We start from the raw sequence: 21,178 nt of genomic DNA on the forward strand, positions 1-21,178 counted from the left end.
AAAACAGCCATTTTCTCTCTAAGTGCTGCTGAGATCAATGAGGAAATGTTGAAAATGAAGGTTTCCCCTGGGACCACTGGGTGGTCAAAACCAGAAGTCAGCCTCCTGTCTGGGAAGATCTGTGTGCTTGTAGGGTATATATTCCACTCAAGTATTATCCATTTTCTTAAATGTGTCCACCTTATCTGACAGAGGACACAAAAACCACAAGAGAACACGCAGAAACTGCAGCTGGTTTCTTAGTTAAACCTGATTTTTCAACACAGGCAATCAAATCCCTTTCTTGTTCCATGCTCTTGCCCAATAACATATTTAAGCGGGTGATTCTTTTCTGTATTATCTATCAGTACATTGTATATTTTGTGAAGATAATTTAGACCATACTGCAACTCTTGTAACAACAACATGACAGGACATACATGTAATCCAACAGGTTGAGCTGACTGCAGATGTTTTTAAAACCTCTCTTCCTCTCCCTCCCTCCTTTCCACTCCCTCTGGTGTAGATCCAGCCTACACACCTTATTAAAAGAGCCCGATTGTACTGACATCCTCACTAATGAGCATTTCAGATCCACAGCTTTCAAGGGGAGCAGCTGGAACCTTCTGGGGAATTGCCTCTTCATTGCAAAAGGCAAGGAAAAGAGAAGCCTTCTCACAGAAAGAATTTTCTATCTTGCTACTACTTCTTCCTGCAAGCAGATTTGAGAGCTCTAGATTTTTATTTTTACTTTTTAATTATTCTGAAATAGTGCTTTATGGACAAGTTCTAAGGGCATGGGGGACCAATGCAGAAAGTACCAGAAAGTTACAATCTCATCTTCCTCACCCCTCAAGTGGAATAAAATAACTTCTGGCTCAGAATATTTTGGCATCCCAGACACCTGTGTTGGGGGTAGCAACTGCTAATGTGCTTTTGACTCCAGGAAGGAGGGGGTACTATAGCTTCCCCAAAGCAACATGAGAGAGGAAAATCCCACCGCAGACTTCCCCTTCCTGCACAGTGCTAATACAAAGGGAGGTTGCTAAAGCAATGGTTTCTCCCAGCTGACTGACCTAGTCATGCACATGGGCTTCATGCTGAATCAGTATCGGCACTAACAGAAAAAGATAGGAAAAACTCTTTCTTCTACTTAGGTAGCTTTGCTCAGCAAGCACCTCTGGGAGCAGTGGCTCCGAGTTCACTGGGTCCCAACCTCCAACATTTCCTGCAGCTTTTCAGAGCTCTCGGGAGAGCTTCTCCACGGCTCCACTGGAACCATTCATGCAAATTGCCCTTTTAAGAACTATAAAGGAATACAGTATTTAGCATCAACCCACTCAGCCCCCACCAAAATATCTTAAGGCTGAGTTAAGTGGCTTGAATGATGCTGTGCTGTTGCTGTGGCAGCACACGGCTCTCCACAGGGTGCCTGGGGTCAGGAGCAGTCAGAGGGCTTCTCACCACAGCACCTCAGAGCAGCTATACCTGCAGGGCACCTGCATGTCCTCCTGGGGTGGCAAAATACAGCCCTTCTCCCTGCCTTGCTGTCCAGTAAAGAGAAGCTGAAAATGCTTCTCTCTGCCAAAAACCTGGCTGTGCAATCTGAGTCACCTTGGAGCACCAGGAAAAGCTGGTGCATGTCAGCAGTACATCTGATAGCTTTGGGTTTTTGAGGGCAGAAGAGGGGAGATGGAGGGAAGAGACCACTCCATGGCAAGGGAAGCCCAGTTGTGGGCAACCTAACTTAGCAGCCAGGTAGAAATATGCAGGTATGGTGAGATGACCGACAGGCCAGTGTTCCCAGCTGGCTTTTGCATGTATTTCTATCAGCATATCAGCCAGCCAACCTCAGAGTTCAAAGCTGTTGCCCCGTGGCAGAGAACAGTGCATCCTGAACAGTCCAGGAAAGGACACAGAGCTCATGGGTGAGATATGCAGGTAAAGGGCTGGATACCAGTGAGGAGGAGTATATTTATCTGACTATTTAATTCAAGGTTTATTTGTTCCCTGTGTTGATACCAATGCAGATTCAGTCCAGCTCAGAAGCTGTCACGTAGGGAGAAAGGAAATAACACAATCTGGCTCCCCTCTTTGGCATCTGAACAACACTGTTCCTCAGCAGCACTGGGGAGGCCAGCAGCATGTAAATGCTTTCCTGCATGGTGACACAGACAGAACTTTCTGGTACTAGAGTAACCCCCTTCCTCCCTTTGAGTAGTCACAGCTGCACGTACCTTTGGAGTAACATCATAGTTATGCAATGCTGACTCTCCCACTCTTACTGTGCCCCTCTTGTATTTGCGCAAGCAGAAGCTGGGATGGAGCCTGACGATGCCCTCCAAGAGCCCAGCCATTTCTCAGCCCTCCTTTTCTGAGCCTGCACTGCTCCCACTGGCACCAGAGGGGAGCTGGGAGCACCAAACACCACTGAATTGCAGCCCAGCAGGGCACAGTTTTCTCCAGAAGGAGCCTGCTAAGGCATGAACACATGGGTTGCTCAGGGCTGCCCAGTCCACTCATCCACCTAAATGATGCAGACTCTGCTGCAATGAGGGCTAGCATTTACAAGTAGTTCTAGGCTTGCTGCATCTCTGGACACCCCATGACTTCCATGGGGTCACCATGACTTCTAGGTCACCATGACTTCCGCAATCATCCATTTCACCAGGACTAATGGAGCACAGATGTACTCTCGAGGGAGTGAGTGTGAACCAGAACCCTTATCTCTGGAATGCTTCCCAGGAAAAACCATCTCCTCACCATCACGTATCCCAAACTACCTAAGGAGAAGACAAAGCAGGACATTAAGCAGAAGAGTGAGTTCCTACCATTTTTGCTACTTTATTCCTTTACGGTTCTCAAGCAGGATTTATAATCACATCTTCAGAGGAAAAACAGTGTTGTGCTAACAGGTGGGTAAGAAACAACCTTGATGAGATACAGATCTGTAATGCTTTAGTTAAAGCACAGGTAAACAACGAACAGCAGCAGACCTCTCAAGTGTTACACAAGCCTCATCTTAGTCATCACTGTTGGCCTTGTAGGTTGCAGGTGTCTGAGACTGCTCTCCACACTAGCTTGGAGGGCACGGAGCGCAACAGGACAAGGTGAACCTGGCCATTGGGCAGAGCTGTGTTGCTTGTCCACAGCAACCAAGTGACCCACGTGCATGGCAGCAATCAAAATGTGCAGCCTGCTAAGGTGCGCCTGAATTATGTCAGGGCAGGAAGAAGAGATGTTTCATTGAAGAGTGAAGACTAAAACGTATTAAAAAGAGAAATGAGTCTCTGGAAGTGTGGCCCAGGCATACTCCCCAGTGTAGATCTATGCTCTAGATTCCCCAGGGCAGGAAAGACCCATATTTCTGATTTACCACTGTTGGCAGGGAATGCAGTCAGAATGTAAACCACGGGTGATCATAAATGGAATGAAACAGTGAGAGGTTTTGGCAGCACAGCACCATACATGCCGGACAGTGTGGGATCCTCCCCGTGACCCTGACAACAAAGCAACAGCAGGAAGCGATGTGGTGCTGCTGGCCATGGCTGTGACTGGCAACAGAAACACAGAAGCCTTTTTAATATTGCAGAGAAAGAAATGAAATCCTTCTCTTACACAATGCTTGCCCTAACTCAGCAGGGATCAAATCAATATGGGACCATGGAAAGTCAATGGTTTATTTCAGGGGGTTTTGAATTAGGCTTTATAGGCAAAAGGGCATCAGCCTTCTTTCAAACTCCATAAAGATATACAAGTATTTTCATTCCATGTGTATTTGTAGGACAGAAATGGGACTTTGTTCCTCTTGAATCTCGTTTAGATGTTTCACTAGTTTAAAATAAGGTCTGTCAGGAAAAAAGAATCAAGTCTAGGGCTGGAATTATCCCTGGTGAAGCCTCGGGATCCCATTTGTTAGTGAATGAGAATCACCTTGAAAGAACTTAAGAACAACCTTGTAGCTTTAATGTCTTATTTCCCTATTCTTTCTTCTGGTTTATGTTAGTAACTTAGCCCTACTTCTATGGTGGTGGTTTAAGCATACAGAAACCCCACTGGAGTTGTGCTGTCATCTTAAGAAGGACATGGAGCTGTTGGAGCAAGTCCAGAGGAGGGCCACGAGGATGATCAGGGGGCTGGAGCACCTCCCATATGAAGACCAGCTGAGGAAGTTGGGGCTCTTCAGCCTGGAGAAGAGAAGGCTGCGTGGAGACCTCATAGCAGCCTTCCAGTATCTGAAGGGGGCCTATGAGGATGCTGGGGAGGGACTCTTATCAGGGACTGCAGTGGTAGGACAAGGGGTAATGGGTTCAAACTTAAACAGAGCAGATTTAGGTTGGATATAAGGAAGAAGTTCTTTACTGTGAGGGTGGTGAGGCACTGGAATGGGTTGCCCAGAGAAGCTGTGGCTGCCCCATCCCTGGCAGTGCTCAAGGCCAGGCTGGACAGGGCCTTGAGCAATCTGGTCTAGTGGAAGATGTCCCTGCCCATGGCAGGGGGGTTGGAACTAGATGGTCTTAAGGTCCTTTCCAATCCTATTCTATGATTCTAAACACATACATATGCATACATATGCAAGTATGCCATTGTAACGCAGCTCCCAAACCTCATACACAGTGTGAGCAGTTTACTGCCTGCCTTTCTGGAGGACATCAGCAGCAGCAGAAAGAGAATTTTCACGTAATTTCTGGAGAAATGCTACAGTTGTAGGCCAACTTACATAACTGGTTTAGTTCAACAGAATTGCTTTCTGCCTTTAATCTGCTCAACAGTTTATCTTTGCTGTCGTGATCGGTTGAGCTTTCTTTAAACCATTATGGATTAGCATTCTGCTATAACACGTTAAAAGCTTAGCTTCGTTTATTTTTGTCCAGAATGGGGGAGAGATGTCAGGTTCAAATGTTCAGGCAGCAGTTTGTGAATGGTTACTTTTCTTACACAGCAATCAATATATTAAGGTACTGAATGCAATACACAGGCAAACACTTCAAGAGACAGTAGTAGTGGCTGGAATAAAAATATGTGTGAATTTACTATTAAAAACAGAAAAAAGGAACACCATATATTTGCATAATTATTTTAATCTATAAATACAAGATTTAATCCAGCATTCAAATAGTTCATCACACCCACCAGCTTTATATGAAGACCAAAGAATAAATGGTCTGAAAACTTAATTAATAAAGCTGGTTGAGGATTTTACTAAGTTTCCATTATTGATGCAATTTTGAGACAGAAATCCTGCCAAAAGCAATCTTTCTGACATTCAACTGCAGGAAAATAGTATACCATAATGCACATAAACCATTGAACAAACAGAACCTCAGCCACACCACTTACAAAGAGGTGTTCAGAGATATTAATTGCTGTTCAGTCAATTTTCACAGTAGATTCACCAACTGTGAAAGTGGATGATCTATTGGAAGATGCAGGTCCAAATTTCTACTATAAATTAATAAGCACAACATACCAGTCTGAACCAAATACAACAATTTGCACACTTCTTTGACCTCTGTGAAATTGAAATGATTTGCAGATGCCAGCCTGGAATGGAGCAAGAGGTTATGTTCCTGAGTGGTGCCAATAATCCTCTGTGCAGCTGAACACTATTCCAAGGAAACACTAATTCTGTGATAAGTCATGCTGGCAACTTCCGTATCTAACATGAAGCAAGTAGGCACTTTTGCGTTCCTAAGAGCAACACAGACACTAGTGAAGTTAAAAAAAGGTGTCTAGTGGTGCTAGGAAAAGATAAAAACATAAACCTGGGAAATTAATTCAGAAAAAAGGAGGATAAAAATCCAACTTAATTGTAATTCGTGTGCTGTTTGTTTTGCTCTCTTATCGGGAGGGATCTTTATTCTGCACATTCCAGTGAAAGGCCGTTCACTATTAATTAATCTTCTTTCTGACGGCAAGTGGAGCACCATTCCAGAGTTCCAACATTCCCTTGATGCTGCTCTGCTTAATGCTTGTGTGCTATTTAAACAAAGCATATTCCAACCAAATCTGACTATATATGGAATTCCCTGACAAGTAAAAATTTGGACGCTCGACAAAAAAGAACCATGAAAACAGAATACACACACAAACACACAAACCACTCCAAACTGCACAGACTCAGCATGTACTAGAACAGGCTCTTGGTGGCAAAGGTCAGGTACCCAGTGTGACCAACCATCTCCCTGAGTGGCACACCACTTTTGAACTGCACAGCTCCTTGCTGCAGATTAGCACATGGGCTACCTTGGTTTGATGGGTTGCTGCTGTCAAAGCCAGTGCTAGAATTATCCTCAGCTGTTTTTCCAAGGTCAGGGATTTGCAAGCTAATTGTCCTCACATTGTACACTCGGAGCAGAATTTCCAAGGTGTTAAGCTCTGTAAAACCATGTTCTTCCATCACTAGGCAGGTTCTTTGGACTTGTTCGATGCAGGGGGAGAAAGAGCAGATGCGGCCACCTGCAAAATGAGACAGGCAGTGGAGAACAGGGCAAAACCCAAAACACAGCACTTTTAATCATTTTTCAAATTCTTCCAGATGCCCATAGAATTACTGTTATACAGACAAAGTGAAAACATTCTTCAAGAAAATCTCTGTGAGGCAACTATGCAGGTTTAAGTGTCAGCATGAAATCAAACACAGATGACACTACAAGATGCTTCAGACCCTTTAAAAACTAACAGCAAATTCATTCCTCTTCCAAATCCTGCATTGCCCATTGCAATTGTTCATGATAAACCGTTAAAGTTGATCCCTTTAGAGCAGAGACTCTTTTGGAATCATTCTCCACTATTCTGGACCGAGGGACTGAACTGAAGTTGGCACCTACACAAAGCCAGAAGTCATTCTCACACACTGTACTGAGTTGCCTTCATTAGAATATCAGCGCGTGTGCACACGCAGTCTGACAAAAGCGGCTGTGTTTATTTGAGAACGATGGTATGCGTGTGCAGAATAAAGTAATCTCTCCAGGCCATAGATGGAGTGCTGTTAAGGCTTTACCCTTTTAGTCAAACTGACTAGCATGTCTCCTGAGCATTAAAATTCGCTGGATATCACATCAGGACGGTTTACAGCAAATGCCTCAAAACTCTAGGATAGAACTTTCAAGTGATAATTTGACACTTGTCTCCTTATCTGAGCACAGTTCAGGTTTTTGATTCTAAATACAGAGCACTAGTAGGCCCCCTACAACTTTCTGAGTGCTACAATGTCACCTTAACAGCTGAGAATAGAATGATTCAGATTTACTCTGAAAAGCCACAGCCAAATCAGATCAAAGAATTATAAGGACACTGCCTGCCACAAAGCCAAGGCATGTGCTTTCACCCAGGACACAGTGTCCCACAAGGCCCTTCCTGAAAAGCTTTTGTGCTGGGGGAAGGAACACTGGGCAATGCAGCTCCAGCTATTGTTTTACTTACTACAATTAGATGAAAATGCTTGCTGACCTGATTTGCATTCCTTCCCAGCCCTCTCCCAGGCTCATCCACTCAAGCCTTCCAGCACCAGTTGTCGAAGTAGTTAAAGAACCCATACAAGTGAGAGCAAAGCATTCTGCTATAAATAGAGGCTATGCTGGGACTACATGAAGCCTGCTTTATCTCAAACTCCCCCTTTTTTTTTTCCTTTTTCGTTTCTAAAGTCCCATCTCTAAAAAAAGCAAGCGTCAGGTCTGAAAGCATCAGTGTAGCACTCCAGTTACTGTGCAGCAATGATGTGCTCGGTACTGACTGCGAAGAACACTCTCCATGACCATTAATCCACCATGCATTAAGTAGGATTTAATTTTAGAGCTGAAATAAAGTCTCCACAGCCAGGGGATTCTTATCATGCATCTTCAGAACAAAGTACCCTGGACAAGTAATTCCCTGGAGTGAGAATTAAAACCCAAATCTAATAATCACCTACAAAATTAATGCTGGTATGTGTCATTATTAACCAACTCTGTTGGTGCTGATTTAATTGCACACCCAGTCCACTAGCTCCCATGAAATTAGATTTCTGTGTTCATCAGGATTTCCAGGGCTACCAAAATGACGCTGAAGTGGACAGCTAATCTTTTCTGGCCAAAGCAGTAGACACTCCTACCATGTTTGTAGATGTAAAAGACAAAAGCTCAGGAAGAAATTTCTGTCATATAATTAGAAAGCTACTACGAGGCACATATGTTATAAAGAAAGATGTTATATGCTTATTGTGTAGGAAACTTAGCTAAATGCCAGTTCACAATAACTCTTTGTCTGCAAAGCAAGAATTTGCAGAGACCAGAGACTTACTACAGTTTCATTCAGGCTTTTTGGTTTTGGTGGTTTATATTGCAATAAAAAGGGGAAATATAATCACATTTACATTAAGTCTGTTCTTATTTGTTCTGACTATAAGGATTTCAAGATACGTTTAGGCTTTCGAATTCACATGCTCTGGATTTACAGTCAAAACCTAAGAAGCCTGCACACAGCTGTTGCCATACAAGCGGCAGAGCCACCTACGGATGTCGTCAAGCCTTCAGTTAAAGGCAGAGCACCCTTCATTTAGCCTCGGGATGGTCAGCTGAGCACAGCGTGTCAACACCAAACTTGGTGATGATTTATCAGAGTGTCCCCTTGCAAAGCGGACTGCTTGGGGAAGTACGGTACAGAAAACAGGCATTCAAACTGCCCGGTAGAGAAGAAAGCTCTTGCTTGCAATAGCTAATATCCAGAGGGGAAGCACAAAAAATAATGTTACTTTACTTATCGCGCTGCTGGAAGCTTCTCAGGTATGAAGAGTGAGAAACCAGCGTAACAGCTGGTGTTCTATATAACTGAGAGCATGCAGTGGGTTTTAGTAGTTCTGCCAATTTCAGTTTTTCCCTTTCATACCTATTGTTCTCGTTGTTATTATTATACATCCCTCCCAAAGAAATAGACCTACAAACAGCTTTATGGATCCTAACAAATGGGTGAGAAGTCTTCTCTGCTTTTTCCTGTACACACCATCAGGCAGCCTGGATTTGACTCGAAGGCCGGACTTGTTTGATTAAGCAGATATTAAGAGAATATTGGAAAGCTACAATTAGCAGAAGGTTGGAAGGCAAAAATGAAATTACAGTTCCAGACTGCGGGAGGCTGTCTAAAATAGAAAGATTTGGGAAGCTTCAATTGCCATGGTATGTTTAGACCAGCAAAAAAGCCTGGGGACTGTGAGCAGTAGAAAACCAGCACTCAGAAGGACATGCTCATCTGTCCCAGGAGCAGAGATGCTGTCATCTCCAACAGACCAGATGCTTCTGAATTCTCTACACTGTGGGCTGCCCTCTGTACCCCTGCCACATTTCCAGCTAGGCAAGACCCTTTCTGGCACAATCATCAAGCAGATAGAAATCTAGATTTCAGCATTCACAATTCTCAGATTCTCTAAGAGCTGCCTTGTCCTTTAGACATCGAGAGGCATTCAGAGCTTAAAGGACTTGAATATGCATTGCTTTGTCTTGCCATGCCAAGGATTCCTCAGTGAATGAAGAAAAGACATGTACTCCCTCCCTCTCCACTTGCTGGGGCACACTGCTCTGTCTGTGGATCACAAAGGGGTGGAGGAGACAAGAGAGCAGTGAAAACAACTGAACGGAAACTTCTTAGTACAAACTGAGTTTGTGTTCTTTCAGAGCTCTCCTTTTAGGAAAGCTACCGTTCCTGATTTTGGTTAATGAGATCTGTGTGTCATCATAAATTGATACAGTAATTATCTGAGATTAATCCTGTTCACATTGGAAAGCTGTGTGAGCTTTTTGATCTGAAGAGCTGTCTAAAACTGTGTTTATTCATGTATAATGCACCTGACAAGTGTTACAGTTGAGGAGAAAAGAATAATGAGACTGTATGAAAGACTTAAAATTCTCTCTACCTCCAACTTCACAGGGAGTGAATTAGTTTGAAACATTTAATGGAGAGGTTAAACCTCCCAAACACGTAGGCTGGAACAAGCCCACACAGTCCTGGCAGTCATTATAACCAGCAATAGGGTCAAGAGGATATGAAAATTGAAATACAATTTTATTAGAATTGTATTTATTGGAATTCTTAGAAAAGAGTGTGTAAGGGAAGGGAGAAATAAAAGAGAAGATCTGCATCCACAAAGCTCTGTACATTTTAACAGACAGTATCTGATTAGTAATCAAGGGACACATCCTTGCATCTTTACAAGAGGTCAGTGCCTCTACAGTTGCTCCTCCTTCAAGAGCAGTTCCTGGTATGTTCCTGTGCAACTCCAGCAAACAATTTTGTTTCTGGTTTGTCTGAGCAAGGACTAACACCTCTACCAGTTCTATTGAGCTGATGACTACATTAGGTTTCAAGCATGGAATATCTGGCAGTACTACCCAATTGACATGAACTCCAGTGCAGGCTTGGGATACAGAAAATGTGTCCAAGTTATGTGCTCTCGCTTTTGTAGATTTTAGTATGCGTCACAAGTGCTTTCACAGTTTTTTTTTCATCATCCCAATATTATTCAGAAGATGCAAAAAGAACATATGTAGTGCAGCACCATTAAGTTCCAGGGAAAAGAGCCTGTAATTTTAGAAACAATTCTGTGATGTAAAGAATACAACACAGCATTTTTATCTCTGGAAAAAGAACACAGCTCTGGGTTTTGGGACTTCAGTGCATTGTCATCATTGGAAGATTACGTTACAAAGATCTCAAGGAAGAGAAAAATCACACAGGCATTATCATTATGCAGAGGCGAGGCAGGAGAGTCACTGAGCAGCATCACCATGGCATTTACTCTGTGCTAGTAGGACACTAAAAATATTGCCTCTGTAAAAGGGGACAGAACGTCCTTTAAGTGAGTGTGCTCGTGGGCGATTTGATGTAGCTTCCCTGACAAGTGAAATTAGAGGATTCGGTTGTTGGAAGAAATCAAAGGATGTTTCTTGGTTCAGAAAACAAAATTTTCTCCAAATCACTTGCCAGCTCATTAACAGGAGCTTGATGTGATTTTCTGCAAATGTGACCTTAACCTCTACATTTGTTGGTGCATCTTTCAAAAGAGATTTATTCCTGCTCACTATTATGGGCTGGCAAAAACATGTAACAAGGATATGAAAAAAATCAGTTGGCTCCAAAGTGGGGAAGAAAACTTAAGGATCCTTTCATCCCAAACTACTTCCTGTAAACTGTGTAAAGGCAAATAGCTTTGGCCAGCATTCTATAGCACGGATTATACAGGAATCCTTCTTGACTCTTAACACATGAGAGAATCACTTTTACTTCAGGCCAAGCCCATCATATGCACCTAACCTAGCAATCCCTGACAGACCAGAGCTATGTTAATGCTCTCCAATGAGATACAATAACTGGGGCTGGCTCAGCAAACAGACAGTGCTTGGGAACCAAACAAAGCTGCGTAGTGGGTCCTATTTCCTAGTGGGGCAGCTCTGCCCTACAGCAGATGGCCCCTCAATGTTGGGAGGATATGAATCATAGAATATCAGGTTGGAAGGGACCTCAAGGATCATCTGGTCCGACTCTTGGCAAAGCATGACCTAGACTAGATGTCCCAGCACCCTGTCCAGTGAACCTCAAAAGTGTCCAACACTGGGGAGTCCACTACTTCCCTGAGGAAATTATTCCAATGGCTGATTGTTCTCATGGTGAAAAATTTTCCTCTAGTGTCCAACTAGAATCTCCCTGGGGAGTAAATTGTAGCCATTGGCCCTCATCTTTTCCGTGTGACTCCCTGTAAAAAGGAAGTCTCCATCTTCTTTATAGCCACCCTTTAAATACTGAAACATAAGGTCTCCCTTAAGCTTTCTTTTTGCAGGGCTGAGAAACCTGTTTCTCTCAGTCTCTCTTCATACGGCAGGTTTCCCGGTCCTTTGATGATCTTTGTGGCCCTTCTCTGAGTAATACGTGCTTCAATTTCAAGTTAGTTGTGGATCTTCAACCTCATCTTGAGTTAATTCTCCTTCAAATCAAACCAGGTACCACGCTAGCAAAGGCTGGTGCTGACTTCTTAGCAAACACTTACTGATTCATCCATTTATTCCAAAACAATCTCCTGGGGACATGAGAAGTGCTGATACCAACTGGAGTACCACCTGCACAGGTGGAGGACAACAGCATGCTAGACTGTCAGACTCCACTTCCTGCCCTAACACATTCCCTGGGAATTCTTGAGGTAGCCCGAGCCCAGACAACATCAGCCATAATGTCACTGCCCTCTTCTCAGTGTGACTCAGCTTGCAATAGTCCCTACCCAGTTACCACAGAGGTGAGACTTGTGGCCAGGGATTTCAGCTGCTCCTCAAAGCCACACTGGGGTGGTTTAAAAATGGGACCACAAATAACCTCTGGGGCTCAAGAAAAATAGCCAGTGAGACTTTCTACGTGGACTTGGTATTCCCTAGAAGCTCAGGGAGGCAAGCCCAAAGGAAAATTGAAACTAGCTAAGCCAGGCAATGCCACAGGCTACTGGAAGGATGAGAATATTATATATTCTCTTATACAGCATATGTAATAACCAAACCTGGCAGGTGAGAACAACAACCAATGGCTGTGCTAAGGGGAAAAAATACAAACAAGACCTGCTTTAAGTTCACTGTGTACAAATGAAATAAATATAAGACTTTGGAAATGAAAGCTTACTACTACTACAAAGAGCAAAGTACTACTGAAAGGCTTCTGTGATGGCAGGAAATGCAGAGGCCCAAACAGGAGATGTTCCGAGAGGACTTTCCCTGCAGAGTTTTGGGGTGAGACCTGACAGCACCATGTTACCTGATGCAGGTAATATCTCAGGGATCACAATTTAACAAACTTAAAATTTAAGGGCTTTAGGACACTCAAGAGGAAGTGGCGAGTCTGAATTTAAGAGTAAAATCTTTAAGAGAAAGAAAGGAAATAAAAGAGGGGTGCTTTTCATAATTTTATGACTCAGACTGTTAATTTAAACACCACCAAGGACCGATTTATAATGCAAGAGGCCAATCCAACCTAATAGAAGGCTGTATTTTTCCATCTTCCTACCTGAAAAATTAAAACGCATATGAAAATTATTGTACTAGTGGGTTTCTGCCTCAGCTTCCACAGCCTTGGAAGAAATAGACAATATTTATGAGTGGAGTAGGTGGGTGCAGAATTATATTCAAAGCACTACAGTATTCAGCTGCGAGATGACTGTGACTCAAAAGTTTCAGGGCATTTAAGAACTGTAGAATATTGAAGATACTTTTGTTACCTCACAACTTTTTCATTTTCTTCCTTTTAAAAATTTAGCCTGAAGGGGTTAACAGCAACTTTGCAAAAACTGCCAAGGTCAGATATTGGGAAGGGCAGTTCTGACTACAGAAAAGCATTAATCAGCAGATGCTGCAAAAGAAAAACAGTGCAGGTCTGGAGATGAAAGCAAGTTCTGCAGTGCAGCAGTGCCTGAGAGATATTACAAGCAGCATTTCTGCTGGAAGTGTGACTGGTGAAATCAGCACAGAAGGATGCAGCTGAGATGCAAGCCTGAATGTCGGCAGAGCACATCACCAGAGAATAAGAACCTTCTAGTCACAAACCATTTTATTCTTTTAGCTATTCAGAGGCTGGCAGTGCTTTAAATGGGAGGCCAAGCTCCTCTAAGTGGTGTATTTACAGCATACGGCAAGGCATAGCCTCAGTGATAAATGTACTCTGTGTAAAGAGGATCATTAACACCCAGCCTACTAGGAGCTGCAGCTATTCAGGACCTTGAGTTAAGTAGGAGAGAAAACACTGATTTGATAAGATTTTGTTAAGAACTCTCTTGTATACAGTCTCAGCTGAACACTCTATAATGAATATTGTGGTTTTGAAGAGGAGGCTAGCTGATGCTATAGATTGAATTTGCTTAGCTCTGATTTCATTCAAAATACCCAAAGACTTTAGTGAATAAATTACCGCTATCTGCAGTACAGCTGCAATATCTACATGGCACACCACAATAAAACCCACAGTGTGAATGGTTCAAATGTGACCTGTCCAGATGTGAGAGAGAGGGAGGGGGTGGAACAACTCATTTTCTCCAGTGAGGCTTTATCACTGTGCTAACCCTTGGAACAACAGCAGTATGTGCACAGACTGTTCTTACTGCAAAGAGCTTTAACTATTTGGAAACAAAACAAAGGAGCCCTATAAAGCTATCTGCTTGCAGTAGGGAAAAAATTACAGATAGCCTTCTGTCGTATTTTAGATTTTGCAGCAAAGAAAATCCACAGCAAAAATACCCACATGATTTGGAAAAAAACAGAAATGTGTGTAAGTCTGTACCTACTACGACAGCAATCAATTATATTTTATATGAAAAAGCTTTTGTTTATATGCAAAATGGGGAAAAAAAAATGCCCCTGGCTTTTGTTCACACGCTATGAAACCCAAGGCATGGGCCTTAGATAAGTACCACATCTCAAGACTCTGGTGGCTGTTTGCAGCAAAAACTACAGCAAGAATCACCAACTTTGCCTTTTGACTAACACATAAAGTGCGTGACGCCACTTCACAAACACAGAAATGTGGGATTTTGAAGTCTTATCGGTATTGCCTAAACAGATGTAACCTTGTGGCACAGAAAAGTGCAGCCAGATGGCATGGCCAGTTTGTGACTATAATAGCTTTTTTAGGATTTCAAATGAGACAAGGATTCAACACTTGGAACTGTTCAAGCAGCTCTGCTTAGTATGCTAACCATGCACCACTTAAATAATTCAAATTGGACTGCGCAATGCAGCGCCTTCTAAGCTGGGAAGTCAGCTGAGTGTTGTGCTCACTAGATTAGATAATTTGAGCATGGGAAGGGCATCGTACAGTGCAGTGAAAATTACCTTTTTTCCCAGGACACACAGGAAAGCAGCTACAGATTGAGCTGTAACCCTTGCAGGTACAGCGTGCGAGTCAGTCTCTCTTTATTCAATACTTTTTTAAAGGAAATGTATGTTACACTGGTATCAGAAAGCTTTCTAGAACATTTTCAGTAGTAGCTGAGGTAGCCCAACAGCAAGGTCAGTCCTGGCTCAGCAAGGTAATGTACATTCAGTGACTGTTAAGAACAAGCTTAAACCCTGTGATTTCAAGACCTAGCAATTCACCTAAAGTCAGGCCTGTGATTACATATTTTAACAAAGAACTGGGCCTTGGCACACAATCAAGTTTTACTAAACTCATGTCCCAGCATGCTCTCCTGATTAGAAAAGTCACTTTTGTAGATGGAAGTCATCTGGCACGTTACTTCAGATGCACACTAGTAAAGTTACACTAGTATAACATTAATTAAGGGAAAAATTATTCCAAGATAAAAGAATGATTTATTCACTGAAGCTTATTTTTCAATAGGGAAAAGAACTAATGAAATCCATCCAATACCTTGACAGTTCTCACTTGCTGTCACAATCCTGGAATAACTGGCATAAGCCAGACACCCTTTCTGTTCAATTCCCACTGCAACCAATGGCAAACTTCTCATTAGCTCCAATAGCAAAGATTAAAGGCAGAAACTGGCAAGCATATTTAAGTATAACCACATTTTCTTTAACAATACTGATGGTGTGCTCTGTTGAATAGGTTTAGATCTACAATGATTGATGTGAAGTGTGTCTGAACACCTTTTATACAAACACCTTTCCATTGAATTGCCAAAGAAATATGCTTTCAGCATTTATTGTTACTGCTGCTTCCCACACTCCTCAGATCTAGCAAAATGCACTTGACAGAGGTTCAAAGGGTTTTTCATAAATTGCCCGTGCTAATTGTAGGAGCTAGCACAGGCCTGTAGGAAAAAAAGTTTCAGATCTTCCACTGTACATTGAAGACCTCTTTTGAAGGTTTTTCAGCCTTGGAAATGCCTAGAGACTTTGACATTTGAGAACAGTGATTACATAATGGAAGGGCGCAGGTCTAGTGTATGGCTCAAAGGCAGAGATGTGTGCATGCACAGTACTTCCTCAGCAGAAAGAGGTAAGTGCAGTTACCTTCAGCTTTTAACGCTGACGTTGCATGTCCTATGGCTTCCCACGGAGACGGAATATCTAGGAACACTGCATCTGCAATGTTTGAGACACCAAACCCATTTTTGCAGACATCTTGGTTGGTGACGGTGACAAGATGTTCCACCCCATGCTCTCGAAACTCCTCTCTGGCCTTCTCGGCCCTCTGTTGGTGGAACTCCACTGTGTACAGGTGCCCCGTGGGGGCCACTGTCCTGATGAGAGCATGTGAGAGGGATCCGCTGCCCGTACCTGGAAAAGATAAACAACTCATGAAATGCCTTTTGTCAGTGCTAAACATTAGAACAGAGCTCTTCGCCATTAGTATTCCTTGGAACACCTACTCAAAATCCAGATGAACAGAAACCATTGGTTAAACTACTGAAAGAGAACAGTCTTCACAAGGAAAGAGGAACTAAATGACCTGAGAAAGAGTCTAAAGGGTCCTCAAAACATTAATTAAAAATCTGGCAAACTCTGTCTTATCTCTCTAGGGTAGGAAACTAATGCCAAGGGTCAGCTCTAACAAATGCCACAAGAGAACACAAAGTACATGTGGCAGCAGAAAGTCAGGGAAATTTACCAGAGAGTTTTTTTCAAAGGGTCAGGCTCTTCTAGGGTGAAAAAAAGATGAAGGTAAATTTTAAAGTCTTTCAAAACCTTATGCCTCATTACAACAAAGAAGAGATGTTGGCAAGAGTCAGTGCTTGAAAATCCTACTGATATCTACGCGAACAAATGGCCTTCAGGACATGGAGTCTGTTTTGCCCTTGAGAGACACTGGCCATCCTTGACTCCCACTGAAATTATCCAAAACTAAGGTCTCCTTGCAGCCACACAGACCGAATGACCTGCTTTCACAGGTGACTTACATACATGCACACCTACACAGTCTTAACTTAGTCTAATGAGAGCCATCACATACCTGAAATTGTACGCAAGTACCATTACCATGTACACCAGAGACTATTAAGACAGATTCTCTTCCTTGTTTTAGTTTGATAATTTAGGACACTTACTTTGAACAATCCATTGGCATGTTAAATAGATGAATGACTAATAACGAACATTTTCACTGCAGAAAACACCCATATACCAATTCACATTGCAAATTACTCACTCAAGTGGCATTTAACAGAATAACCCCCAAACCTCACAGCAGCCCCAAATTATCTGTGTTTATTGATTTATATTTCTGTACTTGGAACGTATTTCTCCTGTAGAAAAAAAATCTATTTCCAGCTATCTTCAATGACTGTTCAGGCTAATTTCAGCCTGAAGCAAGTTCTAACATAGATCTTAAAAAGCTTACAAAGGACAGACCCTGAAGTAAAGCAGTGGCAGAGAAAGTTCAGAAACTAGTAGGAAGGAAATTAATTAGGGGACACAGGGGCTGGTAGAGCTGCTTAATTGGAGCAATACTTCCCGTAACCATCCAGGAAGTCAGAGTTTACCGATGGATCCAAGGTTCTCGCCACCTAGTCACACAAGGGGAGAAACATTGGTGTGGCACTGTCTTTAACCTGTCAGCTCTGAAAGAAGAGCTACTCAGACTGTAAACAGAGCTCAGGGCCCATGTTTGCCCCCGGATCAACCGCCTGCACTGTGGAATCAGCACGGATCCTCTGTTTCCCTCTGAGAGGGCTCCAACCCCAACAGGCAGGCTACCACCCTCCCCTTGCTTTAATGGGGCGGATTAGGTGAGGAGGAAGGACCTACAGGAAGAGAGAAACTGTGACACTCATTTATCTAAAGTGAAAATCCATGAATTTATGACAGTATTAAAGCAAAGCAAAGCCAAAGACATTTACATGTGCACACATGAAAAACTATCTGGTCATAGCATCCGTAGGCTCTGAACGTCAACGTAAGCTTTTCCCTGGTCAGAAGAAGTCAGGGTATCATGATAGCCATGTGGTTGTAAAGCCTCAATGATACATGCACATAACAAAGAACTAGCATTTGTTTGATTTTGTGGTCGTGGGGTTTTTTTCCTTCTTAATGACAAGAGCAGGGAACTATTTTTCACAGGATGCTAAAATGACTAAACTTCTGCCCTTACATTTCATGCCAGAAGGCAGGATTGCACAACTGAGAACTTCTGCAAACTGACAGAATTTAATTATTTTACCTCTCAAGTGAGTTATACTGCACACTTTCTGTATCTTTCTCTGCTAATCTAAAAGAGTGAACAGAAGGCCTGTCAGCACAGCTGGGCTGTAAGCAGAAGAGAAAGGCAGCTTGTGCATGTATCCAGTTTCCTTGTTCATATTCTTCTACATTTTTAATCACTTTCCTTTTAAATCTGCTCTTAAAAACACCACAGAAGATACTGTTTGTCTCCTTCCTAGGAAAACTCATTAAGATCTTCTGGCTTCTTTTCTCTCCATGCCAAACCCTGACCTAAAACCAGGGTGCTGGAAGTCATCACTTGCACACGTATTACAGAGCTTTTGTTAAGCAAGGTTGCCAGGAACTGTTTATTGTTGACTGGCTACCACAAACATGAGAATATGTATCACATTTTAGCATATCAAATTCTACCACAGTAACATCATTAATGAGAGTATTTCTGAAGATGCTGCCTGCCTTCTCTGTGACAGTTCTCAAAACTGTAGGAAACAAAAGAACAAGATGGTTATGAATCACCCACCATTGTAAAATCTCTTCTTGAAGAGACGACTGGTTCTGAACCCAGTCCTGTGCAATTATGAGGACCCTCAACTCTGATGTGTCTGATAGTTTGGTATGCTTGATGCAACTCATTAAGAATATGAGAGTTTGGCAGTTCAACATGAGCGCATACTTAACACAATCCCTAAAGCCCAATCAGCACTGTCTACAAAAGGCAGGGCTTCAACCCTGTTTCTCTGATGTTGTAGAAGGGGAAATTTATGTTTATATTCACCTTCTCCCCTGCAAATCTGCAACATTCAACATTCGAGTTCTCCCACCACCTTCTCAATTCCCTTTCAATTTCTCTTTGTATTTATTTCAAAAACACTACTGAAAAAAAGTAGTATTCAGCAAAATACTCAGTTCTAGTCAGGTTCAGGTTTCATTGGGAAATGAAGGGTATCCTTAGCATGACACAGAATCAGCCAAGAAAGCAGCAAAATGCAAGGAGTACTACTGAAGACATGAACTGGAATGCTACCAAATCTGAAATATCATAGCTGAATTACCTGTATACAAATGAACCAAAACCCCAAATGCTCGAAAATTGATTTTTTCCAGCAGAAGAGGCAAGTTAAGAATTGGATGGACTTCAACAGATTTTCATTCTCATATAGGTGCAGTGAAATGCCTATGTTCCCAATTTGACCTAGAAAGTGGAAAGCAAGAAACTTCTAGAAAGAAATAGAGTTTGTAATTTTTATACCAGAATGCTTGCTTCTCTGACAGTCTGCACTACAAATAGTCTTAAAAACTGTTTGTTCTCTACCACAGGACAATGCTCATTTAACTACAGTGTATTAATCATGAATGGACTCTATAAGAGAGAGGTAAAATGATGATAACTCAAACTGCACAGAAGACATTCCTAACACCACAGCTGCTGTTTTAGAGCCCACTCAGGTGAGCACTTAGGACACTGCTAATATCCTGGGGAAACATGATGCCCTTTGACTATTCTGTGATCTTAAACATCTTAGTCAAAAAGCAGACTTCTGCATTGCAGGCATTTAATAACACACCACAGGGTTCCCAATATGCCATACTCAAAGCTCAAAACCTGAGGAGGAGGCACTGTGTAGGGGATCAGCATGTAGACTAGGAAAGTGGTCCATCTCAGTCCAAAGGCAGGAATTAAGATCCTGTGTGTTAAAACCACATAAGTCAGGTGACTAATGGCTTGCAGACTGATGTAGTATCCTTCCCTTCTTCCAGGGCTCAAGCATATTCCATTCTTTCTCTCTGATACGTTTAAGCTCCAGAAAGTGTTTCTGCCCTATCCCAAGACAAGGAAACCACTGCACTTTTAGAAGGATTTCTATCTTAACAACTGGACAACTAGATGGAACATTCTAGCTCAGCAGCGACTGATACTTCCGATTTGTAGACAAGAAAGTATTGATCAGACACACTCCTCAATCATTCCCCGACCTCAAACAGATCTGTTCTTCTCACTCTCTGCTTATGCAAGTGACAGGTTTCCACAGAGAAGCCTCCACACGCTTCAGCTATCTTGAGTCAATGTCCACATTAAGACCATTTCTCACCTTTTCAAAGCTGCAGTGGACATCTGAGCTGTTAAAAAACAGCATGTGATATTTCAAAACAGTATAGATACACATCAGAACACTGTCCGGAGAAACATGAGTATTACCACGGCATCTAGCATAGTACTTGACTGATAACTGAGTCAGGGAGTACATTTTTACACTGATTTCTGTTTATTATTCTGTCTCATTTTCTTACTGCAAAGCATATTTGCCTAACATCCTGGAATCTGATCCAAGTTACAACCCTAAGTGACCTGATTCTGTGATCTACTACATTTCCTCATTGCAGGCTATCACTTGGCTTGTCTTCCCTAAAAATTTCTCATAATGGGTGCTTCTTTCTAAAAAAGGAATTACAAATTGTGATTTGGGACCTATAGATTTTACACCTGTGCATAAGCAAAAGGATTTTGGAATAAAGCAAAAGAAGCTCTTTTGCTTTAAGGAAAAAATAAGAACATTGGTTCTTATTGCTTGGAAATGGGAAAAGTGAAATTTAATACTGGGTCTCTACAATAACTAGTAACATTTTTAACAGAACTAAGTTTCTGCGGCAAAATTTGGCTACTGAAGATATTATAAAATGAGTAAACACAAAACAACAATGACAGTGTGGCTATATTTGTCTCCTAGCTACACCACTGAGACCTAGCAAATCGTAAAGACAGGTCATGAGTCAGCCATGAGAATGCAAGGAGCCTCAAAACCAAAAGAAAATTGATCTTTAGACAGAGCTAACAACTCCACAGCTAGTATCTGTCAAGAAACACTGAACAGAGGAAGACTGCTCACTGTACATGACAAGTTTGTGTAACTGGAGAATCATTAATGATTTTTAGCAAATATATGAAGAGATATTAAGCACCTAATGGAAACTACCCAAATATCTTACTGTGAAGGTAGTCAAGGGCACAAATCATAGTGGCAGAGATGAGACGTGGCAAAAGCAGGGACAGAGAGCAGGAGGGGGAAACGGAGGGGAAGAGG

The 21,178-nt window shown here is 42.3% G+C and overlaps 1 protein-coding gene across 1 annotated transcript in view; it reads right to left on the reverse strand.

Moving 5' to 3' along the window:
• Window positions 1-5,755: 5,755 nt before the first annotated feature.
• The window catches only part of TRMT61A (tRNA methyltransferase 61 homolog A (S. cerevisiae)), a 20,760-nt gene continuing 5,337 nt past the window's right edge, over window positions 5,756-21,178 (reverse strand). Inside the window, exons 2-3 of the mRNA XM_010009803.1 lie at window positions 15,951-16,217; window positions 5,756-6,438 (exon numbers count right to left, since the gene is read on the reverse strand). Of these exons, the coding sequence (XP_010008105.1) occupies window positions 6,110-6,438; window positions 15,951-16,217 (596 nt within the window). The 3' untranslated portion in view covers window positions 5,756-6,109. The remainder of the gene's footprint in view (window positions 6,439-15,950; window positions 16,218-21,178) is intronic.

This window comes from Nestor notabilis, unplaced genomic scaffold (genome assembly GCF_000696875.1).
Source record: "Nestor notabilis isolate BGI_N333 unplaced genomic scaffold, ASM69687v1 scaffold4752, whole genome shotgun sequence".
NCBI lineage: Eukaryota > Metazoa > Chordata > Aves > Psittaciformes > Psittacidae > Nestor > Nestor notabilis.